At 42.1% G+C, this 17,022-nt stretch overlaps 1 protein-coding gene across 1 annotated transcript in view; it reads left to right on the top strand.

The window, feature by feature from the left end:
- Ttc28 (tetratricopeptide repeat domain 28) overlaps positions 1 to 17,022 on the top strand; it is a 617,298-nt gene that overhangs the window by 23,500 nt on the left and 576,776 nt on the right. Inside the window, exon 2 of the mRNA XM_029556666.1 lies at positions 9,740 to 10,018. Within this exon, the coding sequence (XP_029412526.1) occupies positions 9,740 to 10,018 (279 nt within the window). The remainder of the gene's footprint in view (positions 1 to 9,739; positions 10,019 to 17,022) is intronic.

Below are 17,022 nucleotides of genomic sequence, written 5' to 3'. Positions count from 1 at the left end.
TTTACTTTTGGGGCATGAAAAGCTGGTTCGTCTAAGCTTCCAATTCTCCTTCTGATTTCATACTGGAGTGGCCAGATTGCTTTTGTCTTCAGGAGTTCCCACAGAGGCCTAAGATGAAGATCAGATGCTCTCAGGCTTTCTCCTAAGGTCTGGATCCCTCCAGGAAAGATTTTGGCCTCAGGAATTTGGGGGTTGGATTGGCCTGGGAGCAGGGCCCAGGAAAGATGCTGGTCTAGGGCAGCTGGTGGCCGTGACACTCAGAGATGCAAAGGGAGATGGGGGTGAGAAGAGGCCCCAAGGGCTCCTGGGGACTGCACTGAGGAACTGGGTTGGTCTGGATGGAAAGGATCAGGAAGCCAAATGTCAGACCTGGCATCCAGGAAAGAGACTGGTGGGTTGTGCAGCCCAGGGAAGCAGAGGGAGGTGAAGGCAGGACCAAGCCCAGAGTTCCCCTGGGGATCTTGAGAAGGAACTGGGTCTGTCTGGATGCAAGGGATCAGCAAGCAGTGGTGGCCCAGGGCCCAGAGGTTAGCCCCAGGATCCAGGAAAGTGGCTGGTGGGCTGAGCAGCCCAGGGAAGCAGAGGGAGGTGAGGACAGGACTAGGCCCAGAGGGCTCCTGGGGACCCTGAGAGGGACCTGGGTTGGTCTGGATGCAAAGGAACAGGAAGCAGTGGTGGTTCCCCCAGGTGTCTGGGGTGCCAAGACAAGGAACGGGACAGGACCCAGGCTAGGAGGAGAGACGGGTGGGGGAGATGGGAGGGTGAATATGGCTGGGGGAATCAAGGTGAGGAGGGCATGATTGACTTACCCCAGAGAGAGGCAGGCAGGTTGTGTAGGCCCAGGGAAGCAGAGTGAGGTGAGGGCAGGCCCAGGCCCATAGGGAACCTGGGGACCTCGATAAGGAACTGGGTCTTCTGGATGCAAGGGATCAGGAAGCAATGGTCTAGCTCTTATATTTCTAACTACCCCTCCCTACCTTCCCCCCAGCCCCAGAAAAGAAAAATCTTATTGCTTTTATTCATACTGTTGGCCCAGCTGGCTCCACTGCAGGGCACAGGATATCTCCTCATTTTTCTTTCTCCCTTCCTCCCTCCCTCCCTCCCTCCCTCCCTCTTTTCCCTCTGTAGCCCAGGCTGGCCTCAAATTCCTGATCCTTCTACTCAGCCTTGAAAAATGCTCAGCTCATCTGTCTTGATGTTTTTAAATTTTTATTTCATGGATTTGCTTTTGTATGAATCAGCCTTTAAAATTGTTTTATATTTTTCTGTTAGTCTGACAGAATTTTAAATTCTTTTGTCATTTCCTTCCTTACAACATGAGCCCTTAGGTTACTATGAGCCCTTAGGTTAATATGGTGTAAGAGAATTGATTATTTCGCTGCTTACTGAGGTCCAGCAGAACCTTTGTAAAGCACAGTACATAGATTCAACACATCTGCATCTTTAATGCCTTCCAAAAAACAGACTCTCAGGCCCTGCTAGAAGTCTCTTGACTAACATTGCTCTTGTGATTCTGTTTGGCTAATATTTGTATTTATCCTTCCCACTGTTGTTCATTATTTTCTATATTTCAGTCTGGGATGATTCTTTCAGGATTTCCTTTAGTGTTGTTAGTGAATTTCCTCAGTTTTTATGTGTTTGAACAAATCTTTATTTTTACCTTTAAAAACATTGAGGTGCGGGGCGTGGTGGCACACGCCTTTAATCCCAGCACTTGGGAGGCAGAGGCAGGCGGAACTCTGTGAGTTCAAGACCAGTCTGGTCTACACATTGAGTTTTAGGCCAGCTGGGGCTACAGAGAGACCCTGTCTCAAAAACACCTAAAAAAAAAAAACCAAAAACCAAAAAACAAAAACAAAAAAACCACCAAAAACCAAAAGAACAACAACAAATAATTGAGGTACCTTATAAGAGCCTCTATGCTAAAGTGGACAAGTAATCGTTTTTAGTATACTTGCAAGGCTGAGCATAGTATCACCACTAATTCTACAACATTTCTATCACTTTTCAAAGAAATTCTGGGCTATTCTGTACCAATCCCTGGTAACCTCTGACAACCACTAACAGTCTGTCTTGATGGACCTGTTTAGGGACTGTGAAACAGTGTTCCTATGGCTTTAAAAAGTGTGCTTGGTAAATTTAGCTGTTCCTTGAACATGTATGCCTGGAGAGCCTTGTCTCTTGAGAAAGTTTATGCAAGAAGGCTTACTGGAGAGTTATCTCTGGAATGCCAGTACTCCCCTAGTTTCTCAGGAGATACCTTTATCTCTCAAGACATATTATGGTGGTACTGTTATTCTGGTCATTATATTTTACTACACTGCTATATTCTAGCCACTTTATCATTATCCCCTCTTCTGTAAGAATTCAACTGTAGCTCTAATGAATAGGAGTATAAAAAAGCTGCTTGTGCTTTGGCACTCCTACGTGGATGAAGAAATAAAGAGTAAAGAAATAAAACTGCATGAGTCCCCTGGTCTTTTTTTCAGTTCTGTGATAATCCATTCAGGTCCTGTGGTTGCCTGCCTGGCAGCCACAGACTTGATTATTATAGGTGTTTACTATAAATGGCATCATAAAACATGTAGAACATAATGTTCTTTGTGTCTTATTTCTTTCATATAGTATTTAAAAGGTTTATTCATGTTGAAATATATATCAATATTGCATTCTTTTTAATTTTTCACCATCAACAAGAAATTTACTTATTTTAAAATATTCAAATTTTGGCATTGTCCAGAAAAATTAACAGGTTTATTTATAACTGTTATAAAGTTGAACTGTTGAAACTTGTTCACTGAAACATTTTGACTTGCATTAATGCTTTACATCCTGCATTTATATTAAACATTCACACACAAATGAAAATGAAAAACTGCCGGTACCTGACTTCTGTCCTGTATTTTCCCACTTTGAGGCATATACTCAGGTACGCTTGACCCCATGCAAAAGATTTCTAACGTTCACAACTACTGACAGTAGGAAGAGAACAAAACTTTTATTTTGAGGATGAAATGTTTCCCCTCACAGGTGATTCTTAAGCATGTTCTTGGTATATGGCACACTAGCTGAGTAATCTTTTAGCCTAATTGTCACCCACTTGGCATAGGTAGCACACAGGTTGGGATCTTCAAAAAGGCCAAGCAGATAGGCCTCACTGCATCCTGCACAGCACTAGTAGCTGTGCTCTGGAAGTGCAGAGCTGTTTTGAAGTACTGAGCAATTTCTCACACCAGACGCTGCAAGGAGAGTTTGTCAATTGGAAGTTCAGTGGACTTCATCTTATTTCAGAGTGCCACAGTACCAGGTGTAGGAAGATGAGGTTTCTTCACTCCTTGTGAGCGTCTTTGGTAGCCAGTTGTTCCTTGGGTACTTTATCACCAGTGGATTTGTGGGCAGTCTGCTTTGTATGAGTCATGGTATAGATGCCTCCTTACTTACCCCCGCTTCTCGTTCAGCTGGAGCTCGGTGAGCAAGAGGTGGCATGGTTGCTGCTGACATAGTTTTTTTTAAAATTTTATTTTATTACATTTATTTATTTTGTCTGTGGGTGATGGCGCATGTACCACAGTGAGTGTGTTGAGATCAGAGGACAACTTGTGGGAGTCAATTCTCTCCTCCTACCATGTGGGTCTGGGGGATTGAACTCAGGTCATCAGCCTTGGTGGCAAGGGCTTTTATCTGCAGAGCCATATTGTTGACCCTTTTTTTGTGTTTTGAGGCAAGGTCCTACTATGTAGCCCAAGCTGGCTTTGAGCTCTCAGTGATTTTCTTGACTCAACTTCTTGAGTCATGAGATTATAGGTTCCACCAAGTCTAGCTACCACCAGCCCCCCCCCATGTTTTCCCCTTTTTCTTCTTGAGAGGGAGTCTTGGTACTTACATAAGCTGGACTTGGTTCACGCAGTCCTCAAGAGTAACTGGGACTGCATGTGTGCACCACTGCTCCCTCCTGATTCTTTTTTCCATTTTTCATGTGTATGTGTAATGTGCATGTATGTGTGGATGCATGTTTTTGCATGTATGTGGGCATGCATGTATGTGAGTGTACATGCATGGTTCATGTGGAAGCCTGAAGTTGATATCAGGAATCATCCTCTACCTTAGTCATTGAGGCAGGGTCTCAACCAACCTAGACCTTGCTGATAGGGCTAGTCTTGCTAGCCAGCTTGCTTTGGGGAGTCCCAGTCTCCACCTTCTGAGGCTAGAGTTAGAGTGGGCTGCCATGCCCACCCAGCATTTGTGTGGGTTTCTGGGGATCTGAACTCCAGTCCTCTCACTTTAAAAAAAAAAAAATCTTTTTGAGACAGGGTCTCCCTGTAACCCCAGCTGGCCTAGAACTCACTATGTAGACCAGGCTGGCCTTGAACTCACAGAGATCTGCCTGCCTCTGCCTTCCAAGTGCTGGAATTAAAGGGAACGCTACCATGCCCAGCCCAGTCCTCTCACTTGTACACAAGCACTTTTAACTGCTACATCATCATCTCAGCCTCCTGTTTTGTTTGTTTTAAAAGTACACAACTAGGGGCTAGAAAGATGCCTCAGTAGTTAAGAGCACTGGCTGCTCTTGCAGAGGACCCAGGTTTGGTTCCCAGCACCCCCATGGCAACTTATAACTGTAACTCCAGTTCCAGGGAATCCCATGCGTTCTTCTGACCTTTGCTGACATCAGATTTATACATGTTAAATAAATAAAATCCTTAAAAAATACACAACTGAGCCAGGCATGGCATAATCCTAGCTCTTTGGAGGTTCAGGCAGGAGGATTACTGTGAGTTTTGAGGCCAGCCTGGGCTACATAATGAAGTCTAGGCCTACTTGGCTCGAAGTAAGACCCTGTCTGAAGAAACAAGGAAGGAGCTAGAGAGATGGCTTAGCAGTTAAGAACTCTTGCTGCAGTGTGCTTACAACTGCCTGTAACTCTGATTGCATGGGACCTGACAGCCTCTTCTAGCCTTTGTGGGTACTGCATTGTAAGCATATTGTACACATGCTTACACTCAAGGACAGACACATACATGTTAAATGAATGAATATTTAAAATATTTTTAAAAAGTGAAAAAAGTATACAGCTAGCACATGGCTTTTTATTCTTATGAACCTCCACCCCAAGATAGGGTCTCATGACCCTAGGCTGACCTCTATCTTGCTATGGAGCCAGGGATGACCATGAACTTCTGATCCTCCTGCCTCTACCTCCTGAGTGCTGGAATTATGGGTGTACACCACCACACCGAGTTTTAAGTGGTGGTGGGAATGAAACCCATGTTAGGGAAGCACTCCTCCAAACTGAGCTACATCTCCAGTTCCACATGACATTTTAATGTTAATTTGAAAAGTGTCCTATTCTCTAGCCATAAGAATAACTTGGTGAGTGGAAAGTGATCTTGTGTGAATTAGAAACTAATGGCTCATTCATTTAGCAAACGATGGCCAAGTTGCAAAGGCTACTTTGGTGTATTTGTGTATGTGTGTGCACGTGCCTGTGCATGTGGCGGCAAGAGGCTGATGTTAGGTCTTTTCATCTGCTTCTGTTATGTTTTTGGGACAGGGTATCTCACTGAACGCAGAACTCAAGTTTCTGCTAGCCTTGAAAGATCCATCTGTCTCCACCTTCCTTAGTACTGGGTTTATAGGCATATGTCTCCATGCCCAGCTTTTTCTCAAAAAAACTGTAAATAGACCTACCATATAATACAGTTATACCATTCCTGGGATTAGTCCCAAAGGACTTTATTTTTCTAATTTAATTTATTTTTATAAAGTTCATTATCATTTTTAATTTTTTTATTTTAAAAATTCATTTTTGGGGTTGGGGATTTAGCTCAGTGGTAGAGTGCTTGCCTAGCAAGCGCAAGGTCCTGGGTTTGGTCCTTGGCGCTGAAAAAAAAATATTTTTATATGTATGAGTGTTTTGTGTGCAAGTATGTAAATGTACCGTGTGTACAGTGTTCATGGAGATCAGAAGAGGGCATTGGATCCCCTATAACTGGAGTTACTGACAGTTGTTAGCTGCCATGTGGGTGTTGGGAACTGAACCCCAGTTCTCTGCAAGAGCAGCTAGTGTTCTTAACTGCCGAACCATTTCTCCAGCCCCCAAAGCACTTTATCTGACTTCAGAGATACTTGCTTATCCATGTTTATTGCCACTCTACTTGCAATAGCTAGGAGTTGAAAGAACCTAGATGCCCATCAGCTGATGAATGGATAATGAAAATGTGGTACATAGACACAACGGAATATTACTTATCTGTAAAGAAAAATGAAATTGTGAAATTTGCAGGTAAATGTATGGAACTGGAAATTTAAAAAAATTATTATTATTATTATTATTATTATTATTGTTGTTGTTGTTATTTGGTCTTTTTTGAGAGAGGGTCTTCCTGTAGCCCCAGCTGGCCTAGAGCTGACTGTGTAAACCAGGCTGGCCTTGAACTCATAGAGATCCACTTGCCTCTGCCTCCCGAGTGCTGGGACTAAAGGCTTGTGCCACCATGCACAGCTAAATTTATTATCTTATGTGTATGAGTGTATTGCCTGCATGTATGTAAGTCCACCCATGTCGTTGCAATGCCCTTGGAGGATAGAAGAGGGCGTTGGATTCACTGAAAGTGGAGTTATGAATGGTTTTTAGTTGCCATGTGGGTGCTGGGAATCGAACCCAGGTCCTCTGCAAAAGCAGCCAGTGTTTTTAACTGCTGATCATCTCTAGCTACCTCTCCCCAGGTGAAGTCTTAAAATGAAGTAGTATATAATGAAGCTACTTGGAAACCTGTGATCCTGAAATAAATTTAAAAAATATATATACACACATATATGTATATATATGTGTATATATGTATGTATATATGTATGTATGTATAAAAGAGGGGATAGTAAAAACCCAGAAGAAGGGACAGACAGAATGTAAGAGCTAGACGATGTGGAGGAGGCTGTGAAATGCTTTCTTCTGGACAGGACATGGCTGTTACAGTCATGAACTCACAGCAGCTGTTGTGACCTGCACAAGGTCAAACCATTTAAAAATTCCAGCATGGATTGGGGAGGGGCTCCCAAGGCTTCACTCTTAGCTGAATAGTTATTGACACTTGATGGCTGCTGGGGGATGGAAAAGTTGGTTTTCTTTGGGGATGTGGCCACGGGTAGGTTCCCCATGCCAGGTGCATATGGGCAGCACTAATTGGACTCTGTGGGTTAAAAAAAATTATAAGCTGGGCATGGTGGCACATGCCTTTGATCCCAGCACTCAAGAGGCAGAGGCAGGTGGGATCCAGGCTATCTATAGCAAGTTCCAGGCCAGCTGGGGCTACAGGGAGACACTGTCTCAAAACAGACAAACAAAAGATAAACCGCCAACCTCTCTCTCAAATTATAAAAGGAGAACATGAAATTTGGAGGGAGATGTGAAGAAGGGCCCTGGAGGGAGTTGGGGGTTGGGGGAAAGTGAGAGGTGTGGGATATGGTCAAGATGCATTGTATACATGTATGAAATTTTCAAAGGCCAAATAAAAATTAAAATAAAAAATAAGGTAGAAAACAAGAAAGACACCTGCCATTTACCTCTGGTTCCAACTTGCATGAACACATCTGTACATGCTCACAGAAACATGTACATACCATCCCCCTTGCCCTCCACAAAGTCACATTTAAATTCCATTTCAGTGCAGTCAGGGTTGTTTTAAAAGTTTTAAATTAAAAAAAAATTATTTATATGTCTCTATGTGTGCCATATGCTGGTGCTGTCAGAGGCCAAAAGAAGGCTCAGATCCCCTGGAGCTAGAATTATAGGCAGTTTGTGAGTTGCCCAGTATGGGTGTTGAGAACTGAACGCCTGTTCTCATAGGCCCTGAGCCATCTCTCCAGCTCCTTGCAGTAAGGATTTTTTGCTATCATCAAGAACAGAAAAACAGAATAAAACAGAAACAAGAAATGCTTACAGGGATGTAGGGAAAAGGAGCCCTTAATCACTATTGGTCAGAATATAGTTAGCATAATCACTGTCTTGGAAATGTAGCCCATAATATCCTGTGATCTGAGGAACAGTGGTTGTTCATGTAGGAGATTAGATCTTCCTCTTTATGGAAGTTACTTTTTAAAAACAAGTACCTAGGTAAGTAGTCTATTATGTTGGTATGTTCCATAAAGTCGGATGCCTCATCCTCTGGACTGGTGTTAGAGGACTTGGTCTTAAAGGAAATCATGATGTAGGAAATTATGTTTTATTTTAGTTTGTTTAGGGCACATTATAAAATATCTCTCTCAGAATGATAAAATATCTCTCCTAATACTGTGTTAAGTTTTTTCTCTTTGGACTCTAGTGAAGTTGTAATTTCCTGTTTTAAAAATCAAAGCTTGGCATAATGGTACTGGTTTGTGATCCCATTGCTTGAAGGTAAAGGCAGGAGAGTCAGGAGTTCAGTTGAGGTCATCCTAGGCTGCATAGTGAGTTTGAGGCCAGCCTACATAAGACCCTGCTTAAGACAAAAACAAAAAACAACACTATGGCTATGAAGTCATAGAAAACCGTGATCTTGCAAAATCAATATTGAAACTACCTTTCAGGTCTTGGGAGTGAGGCCCTGGGTCGGACTCCCAGCATAGAGGAGGTAGGTTGGGTTGGAATGGGGATTGAGGGGTAGAGTGGGAGGGAGGGTGAGAAGGAGGTATATATTTTTGGTGTTCTCCAAAAATCTCTCTTGAAATTTCATGATAGTAGCCAAGTTATGGTTACTAAATTTGCCAGTCCAATTCCAAAAGGATTCATTTAGTAAGTGCATTTTAAAACTTGCCTGTAGTCATTGCCTAACATTTGGATAGTGTTAAAAATAAAAATAAAAATACTCCATAATCTTATATCCAGAGATAATTTAACATAGTTAATATATTTTAATCTTACCTTTTCAAGGGCTGGGATGTAGCTCAGTTTGGTAGAGTGCTTGCCTAGTTTATACAAAGCCCTCAGTCACCAGCGTTGAGGAACTGGGCATGGTGGTAGATGCTTACAGTTTTTGTACTCAGGGTGGATGCAGGAGGATCAAAAGTTAAAGGTTATCATTGGCTGTGCATTGAGTTTAAGGCTAGTCTGGGCTACATCAGACCCTCTCTCAAAACACAAAACAAAATTTTATCCTTTATTTTTTGAGTAGAACCATCTTATAGTTGAGATCTGTAGGTTTGCGTCTCAGCTTTTCCTGAGTGTAACTTTTAAGTTGCTGAGGAAAAGCCCTAGTACTCTTATGCATTCATTCACTCTGTCCTTCAACAAATTTGTACTTGTATAAATAGGAATGCATGTATCATGCATACATAAACACATTTTAATGTTTTTTTTGTGTGTAGTATGTGTGTTTTTATTTGTGGATGGGTACACATGTATGTGTAGGTTTGTGTGTGTGCATGTGTGGAGGCCCAAAGTTGATGTCATGCGTCTTCCTTGATCTCTCTTACTTTATTTATTGAGGCAAGATTTCTCACTGAACCCAGAGCTCATCAGTTCTGAATAGGCTAGCTAGCCAGTTTGCTCTGGGGATCATCTGTCTCTGCCTGTGGGGATTACAGGTGGCCCCCACACCTACCCAGTTTTTTACTTGAGTTTTGAGGATCCAAACTCCAGTTCTCATGCTTATCTTTGAGGACACAAAAATCAAGTAATGTAAAGCATGCTGTGAAGAATTTCTCTGACCTGTTTTATTCAGTCTGGATAACCTGAACGTTCTTTAACAAAGTTCTTTATTTGTAGATTCCTCTCTTTGGTGCTAAGACTATTGGCCGGAGAAGTCCAGATGAACCAATACTGAGCAAGGCTGAATTTGTTGAGAAAGTTCGTCAGAGTAACCAGGCCTGTCATGATGGAGACTTCCACACAGCTATTGTTTTATATAATGAAGCCCTGGCTGTTGACCCTCAGAACTGCATCTTGTACAGCAACAGATCTGCAGCCTACATGAAGCTCCAGCAGTATGACAAGGCCCTGGACGATGCAATCAAAGCCCGACTCCTCAATCCCAAATGGCCAAAGGTAGCAATTTCTTTAACTTTCTCAGAAGCTTATGTGCTGATTTCTTATTTTAGGACAACATTTTCTTGATTCAGCAGTTGTTCATAGGATCATTACTTCAACAATGTCTAGAAGGACTTAAAGACCAGCAACTGCCTGCCTTCCTTTTCACTGCTCTGTGTGCTTTCTGCCTGACTTTAATTCGTTTCCTGATTGCTTAAGATTTTGGGTCCCCCCCCGAACTTATTGATTGGATACAGGATACATTCAGTTATTTGGGTTTTAGGCATCCTTTTCATACATGTGTTTTAGATGGGGTGTAATGATTGTATTTCTCTCTTTCAATTTAAAATTAACTAATTTTGGGGCTGGAGAGATGGCTCAGTGGTTAAGAGCACTGACTGCTCTTGCAGAGGACCTGGGTTCGATTCCCAGGACCCACAGCGTGGCTATGAACTGTCCTTAACTCCAGGGAATACGAAATACGAAGCCCTCTTCTGACCTCTGAGGCATTGCACGACACAGGTGCACTCACATACATGCAGGCAATACACTCATTCACACACACACACACACACACACACACACACACAAGAGAAATATTAGGACTGGAAATGTGACTCAGCAGTTACTTTTTGAGACAGGGTCTCTCTGTAGCCCCAGCTGTCCTGGAACTTACTATGTAGACCAAGCTGGCCTTGAACTCACAGAGATCTTGCCTGCCTCTGCCTCCCAAGTGCTGGGATTAAAGGCGTGCGCTACCACGACCAACAAAATTAATTTTATTATTGCAAGTACCTGCTTGTTTCCAGACTCACGCTTAATCAGGGAAATCACATTAAAAAATAAATCATAATTATTTATATTCCCTTAAATACTGCATGGCTTCAGTTGTTACCTTTGTTTTGCTTATAAAAATGATTCCTCAGACGGGCACTCAGGAGGCAGAGGCAGGCGTCTCTCTGTGAGTTCAAGGCCAGCCTGGTCTATATAGTGAGTTCCAGGCCAGCCAGGGATACAGGGCGACTGTCTCAAAAAAAAAAAAAAAAAAAAAAGAAGAAAAGAAAAGCCTCTTCACTTAATGGTTGCATCGCATCATGATAAACTCATCCCAAGTTGAAAATAACTTGAGTGAAAATGGACTTTACTAAGCTGGATGTGGTGGTACATACCACCTAGCATTCAGGAGGCTGAGGCAGGAGGAGCATGAGTTCAGTTAAGCCACTGTCTTAATTTGAACAAGACATGTATTCAATACACACTACCTACCAAACATAGTGTACCTTAGCTTTCCTTTAAAGTGCTCAGAACTTGCTTTGTCCTCAGTTGGACAAAATGGTTTAAGACAAGTTGGGTGTGGTAGCTCATACCTGTGATTTTTGCTCTTAGGAAGGAAGATTCAGGTCTGAGGCTAGCCTGGCCTACATCGGAAGTTTTAGGATAGCTTGTTTTAGATAGCCTGGCCTGCATAGGAAGTTTTAGGATAGAAAGTTTTAGGATAGCAATAACTTGTCTTAAAAAGAGATGATGCGGGCCGGGCGTGGTGGTGCATGCCTTTAATCCCAGAGGATTAAATCCCAGAGGCAGGCGGATCTCTGTGAGTTCAAGGCCAGCCTGATCTACATAGTAAGTTCCAGGACAGCTGGGGCTACAGGGAGACCCTGTCTCAAAACAAAACAAAACAACAGATGATGCCTCTCTGGTATGTCAGAGGAGGGGCTTGAGTAGAAGATGGGGCTTGCAGTGCTGGAGTGGTATGAGGCCTCGGGGTGCTGGGGGCTAAGGTGCATAGGCACGTATGAGGCCAGAGAGGAATGGGCCAGCTGTGAAGCCTGGAGTGTCTCCCTCTCCTCAGATGGCTCCTGAGTAGGCTGATCTCATGGACACTGCTGATCCCCTGACTTCTCGAGGAGCAGTTTATTCCTAAAGGGTTTGAAGCCCAAAGCCAAAGCCAGAAAGCAATAGGAAAGAACAGAGCAGCCCAAAAGAAGACCTGTGCTATAGTCAGATTGTTGGGAGTTTGGCCTTCAGCCTCTGGTGGTCTCCACCGAGGAGGAAACTGGAAATGCCAGAGACCAAGTATCACCTGTCTCCAGCCTGATGCTGGCCACAGGGCACAATGATGGGCTTAGGAGTTGCTGAGGGCACCTGTTTTTGAACCTTTCTGGCCACCGACATGTGAGAGCCTCACATCTAGTGACAGTTTAAGTCTTGATGTTATTAGATAAGACTCTTTGCATCTGAATATTGATGGTGTGATGATTTGAATGAAAATGTCCCCCATGGGCTCCAAATATTTGGATATTTTGTCCCCAGATGGTGGTGCTGTTTTGGGAGGTTTTAGAAGGTATGGCTATCCTGGAGAAACACATCACTGGGGGTGGGCTTAGAGAGTTCTTAAGCCTGCTGGATCTCCAGTTGCTCTCTTGTTTGATGTGCCTGCTGCTGGAAAATGGAGAGCTTAGTTTACCCTCCTCCTCCAGCTACCTCTGCTGCCATGATTCCTTGCTGTAATGGACTGTAATTCCCCTGGAACTCTAAGCTCAAATAAATGCTTACTTCTATAAATTGCTTTGGTCAATGTTTCTGTCACAGCAACAGAAAAGTGACTAATATAGATGGTAAACAGATTCAGGCATTATAAGGCCTCTTGCAGATCATTTACTATTACATCTTCCTAGACACCAGCATGCTGTGCTGCTTGAGAGAAGTTGGCCTTTCTATGCTTCATGTTATCCAGACACGCTAACACAGAAACTAGAGGGCCACCAAAGCAGTGTTGTCTGTTGTGACCTCTCTCCTGACTCTGCTTTCTGATGCCAGTGTGATTATGTTACTAGTGGTGCAGGTCTAGGCCAGGTGTTTCCAGGTTCTTGGCCTTTTATTCAAGAATAAAATAAAAGTCCACACAGATTGCAAAATAGCAAGGAAATTTTATTTAAAGCAAATTGAGGAATAGATCAGAATACACTGTAGGAGAACAATGGACTACATGAGTAAAGACACTCAAAAACAAACAAACATCCCCCTAAACCTTTTAAATTATATTTTTATTGTTTGCACAGACACGCATGATATGCATGTGGAGTTTAGAGTTCAAGGTCAGTCTGGTCTACTGATTTCCAGGCCTGCTGGGGTTACAGGGAGACCCTGTCCTAAAAAAAGACCCCCATGCTGGGCGTGCTGGTGCATGCCTTTAATCCCAGCACTCGGGAGGCTGAGGCAGGCAGATCTCTGTGAGTTCAAGGCCAGCTTGGTCTACATAGCGAGTTCCAGGACAGCTGGGGCTACAGGGAGGCCCTGTCTCAAAAAAGACCAAAAAAAAAACCCCCAAAAAAAAAGACCCCCAAAGAATTAAAGTTAGGAGTCTGATTGGGTGTGGTGGCATACACCTTTAATCTCAGCATCCAGGAAGTTCAAGACCAACCTAGGCTACATAACAAGTTCCAGGCAAGCCAAGGCTACACAGTAAGATGCTGTCTCAAACATAAAATAAGGTTAGAAGTCAAATAATAATTTTACAATAAAACTGTCTTTGACTCATTCATAGGTTTTTTTGGCTTAATTTTATTTTTAAAATTCGTTTAAAAATACTGTTTTATTTTTTAAATGTGAGTGTATTGTCTGCATGTATGTAATTGCACTTGTGTTGTACAGTGCCCTCAGAGGTCAGAAAAGGGCACCAGATCCCCTAGAACTGGAGTTATGGATGATTGTTAACTGCTGTGTGAGTGCTGAGAACTGAACCCATGTCCTTTGCTGAGTTTTCTCTATAACCCCTTTATTTTTGCTTTTAAGGAGATCACAGTGTAGTTATTCAGAAGGTTAAATTTTAATGTTTGTTTGTTTATTTATTGTGCTTGTGCATGCACATGCCCATACCATGGTACTTGTGGAGGTTAGAGTACAACTTGCTGGAGTCACTTTTCATCTTCTACCACGTGTGGGTCCCAGGGATCAAACTCAGGTTGTCAGGCTTGGTGGCAAATACCTTTACCTGCTGAGCCATCTTGACAACCCCAGAAGCTTTTATAGACACTTGGAAAGATAATCAGGAAAGAAAACTTTTCATATATAAGAATGTGACAACCCCATAAGTAGCATAAGTTAAACTTTATTTCATTTTTCTGTGAGAGGAAAGATGTGTTACCTTCTGCTCATCCAAGGTCTCTGATGGGGTATTCATCTTGTAACAGAAGACAGGTTAGTAAGCAAAAAGCTCACTGATCTATTTAATGTAAGCTTTATGTCATGACTTAGGAGTCTTTGTAAAGTGAAGGAATGGTTAAGCCTCAGTGTTTTTATGTTAGGTTCGATAAAGTGTGGAAAGTTAGGGGAAAGGGTCACAGAACAAAGGAGATGTGAGCTGAGGGCAATAAACTGGGGGGAAACTTGGCAAGACCCAGTTCTTAGGTTTTTCTGTGTCTGTCTATCTCTGGAAATAAAAGTATTCTTTCCTCAGGGTGCATGAAGAGGCACTTCTTTTTTTTTTTCCAAGATATTTATTTATTTATTTATTTATTTATTTATTTATTTATTTATTTATTTATTTATTATTCATTGTGTGTATGTGTGTGTCTGTGTGTCTGTGAGTATATGCTACATACATTCAGGTGTCTGCAGACTCCAGAAAACGGCATTGGATTTCCTGTCTGGAGTTACAGGCAGTTGTGACCTGTCAGACGTGGCTATGTGCTCTTAATTGCTGAGCTGTCCCTCTAGCCTGGGAAGGCTTCTTACCTCAGAGTGTTAGGATTTTCTTCAGCGAATTTCAGAGAAGTCGTCATATACTTGCCATTTCTCAGATTCCTTTGCTTAGTATGTCCTGAACACTGTCATTACCATGAGCTAAATCCATCACAGACAGCTCTTACTTTTAATATTCTGGATTTCTTTACCAAAACAGTTGTTATTACTAGTTTATATTTGATAATAAATGGCTAATTGTTTTTCGTGTAGTCTGTTATTTTATGTGCCTAAAGATAATTTTATCACCGGCTTAGAGTTTGTATTCACTTAAAGCTATGTCCAGGTCTTTGGAGTCAATGTATAAATTATACACATAAAATACAGATCACAAAGTAACTCAAGTTTACATTTAGAAGCTTTCAAGCATAAGAACAATTCCTGTAATTTTTACTGGTTACTCCATACTCCATTTGAGTCCCTAGAATAACTTTTTTGGGGAGTGGGGAGTTGAGGCAGCCTCTCCCAGTAGCCCTAGCTGGCCTGAAACTCACTATGTAGACCAGGCTGGCCTCAATGTCATAGAGATCCACCTTCCTCTACTTCTAGAGTGCTGGGATTAAAGGCCCACCAAATCTGGCCCTAGTATAACAATTTTATTCAGTTTCAGTGCTGTGAAGACCTTTTCTTTTAAATTTTTATTATTTTTATTTTATGTGTATGAGCGTTTTGTCTGCATGTATGTAAGTGCATCACATACATGCAGTGCCCTTGGGGACCAGCAAAGGGCGTTGGATCCCCTGGAACCAGAGTTATGGATTGTTGCTAGCCTTTATGTGGGTGCCGGGAACTGAATTTAGGTCCTTTACAAGAGTATCCAGTATGCTAAACCACTGAGTCATCTTGCCTTAAATGCTAGATTTGCAGTATTTTTTTTTTCTGTTACTCTACAAACATTATTTTAATAGCTTCACACTGTTTTATATTTTGTAAATATATAAATTTAGTATTTAAAAATTTTTTATTTAAAGGGAAGAAAAACCTCTACTAATAACTGATATGTGTTCCTTTGGAGAGCCTCACAGAGGAGCACAGCTATTCATATGACCTTGCCTGGGGAATAGCTCTCTTTTGTTGATGAAAGCTGACTTGTTCTTAGTGAGCTATAACAAGTGGTAAGTCCAAAGCGGTTCAAAGTTTGCCTTTTCTTGGGAAAAAGACAGAAAATAGTCTTTATTCAAGAAAAGACTACAAATTAAAGTTGCCATTGGATAACTTTTCTGTTTGTGGTTGGAGCCTTAAGCCTGTTTCTCATTGTTTACTTACATATATATCCAACTTTTGTTTTCTATTGATGATCTAAGAGGAGAGGCACAGTTTTTTACCAGGAAGGATTTTTCTCATAAATGTCAGCCAAAAGTAATGTGAGAGTCCACTGTGTCTCCTTGGAAACCAGGCTTTTGTGGGGTAGAAACAACTACTTTTAGATGGATGCTGTGTCCTTAGGAAATGATTCAGGGAGCCTGGCAAGAGGGAGGTCTTCTCATTAAGGAAATTCAGGGTGTAGAAACTCAGTTATTTAAGTCCTCTTGCTTGTTTGTCATAGTTCAGTTTAAGAATGGTCTGTCCTAAAAACTAAGTTATAAACACATGATATAAATAATAGATTTCATATCCAGCTCCAAGATGGAAAGTGCTTGTCTCCAAAGAGTTCTGATGCATTGTTTTAAACAGAGGAAAAGTTTTGTTATCATTTATACTTGACAGTAACTTTGCTTAAAAGGAAAATATGTACTTTATGAATAACATTTAGAATTCATTAGGATGTGTCACTTTCTTTTGTGTGTGTGTGTGTGTGTGTGTGTGTGTGTGTGTGTGTGCGTGTGTGTGTGTGTGTATGTGTGTGTGTCACAGGACAACTTTGGGTGCTGTTCAAGTGGAATCCAACATTTTTTTTTGTGTGTGACAAGGTTTCTTACTAGCCTGGAACTCTACTAATAGGCTAGGCTGTCTGTATTAGTTACTTTTCTGTTGCTCTGATAGAAACACCATAACTCCAGTTCCAGGGGATCCAACGCCATCTTCTGGTCCCACCAAATTGTAGACGAAAAGTTTATTTAACTTACGGTTCCAAAGGGGCAAGAGTCCATTGTTTCAGGTAGGCATGACAGCAGAGGTAGCTGGAGGAGGAGTGGAAGCTAAGCTCTCAACATCTTTAAGCAGGCACAGGAAGCAGAGAGAGTGACTCAAGATCGGCAAGGCTTAAGAACTTAGAGCCAGGTGAAGCCAGCATGTACAAGTCCCCTACTCTGCTTCAAAGCATCCAGCCACATGCTGAG

This window comes from Nannospalax galili, unplaced genomic scaffold, assembly GCF_000622305.1.
Source record: "Nannospalax galili isolate Female #2095 unplaced genomic scaffold, S.galili_v1.0 scaffold1327, whole genome shotgun sequence".
Classification (NCBI taxonomy): Eukaryota; Metazoa; Chordata; class Mammalia; order Rodentia; family Spalacidae; genus Nannospalax; species Nannospalax galili.
The sequence above is the reverse complement of the archived record's forward strand: the minus strand, read 5'-3'. Positions and strand labels throughout refer to the sequence as shown.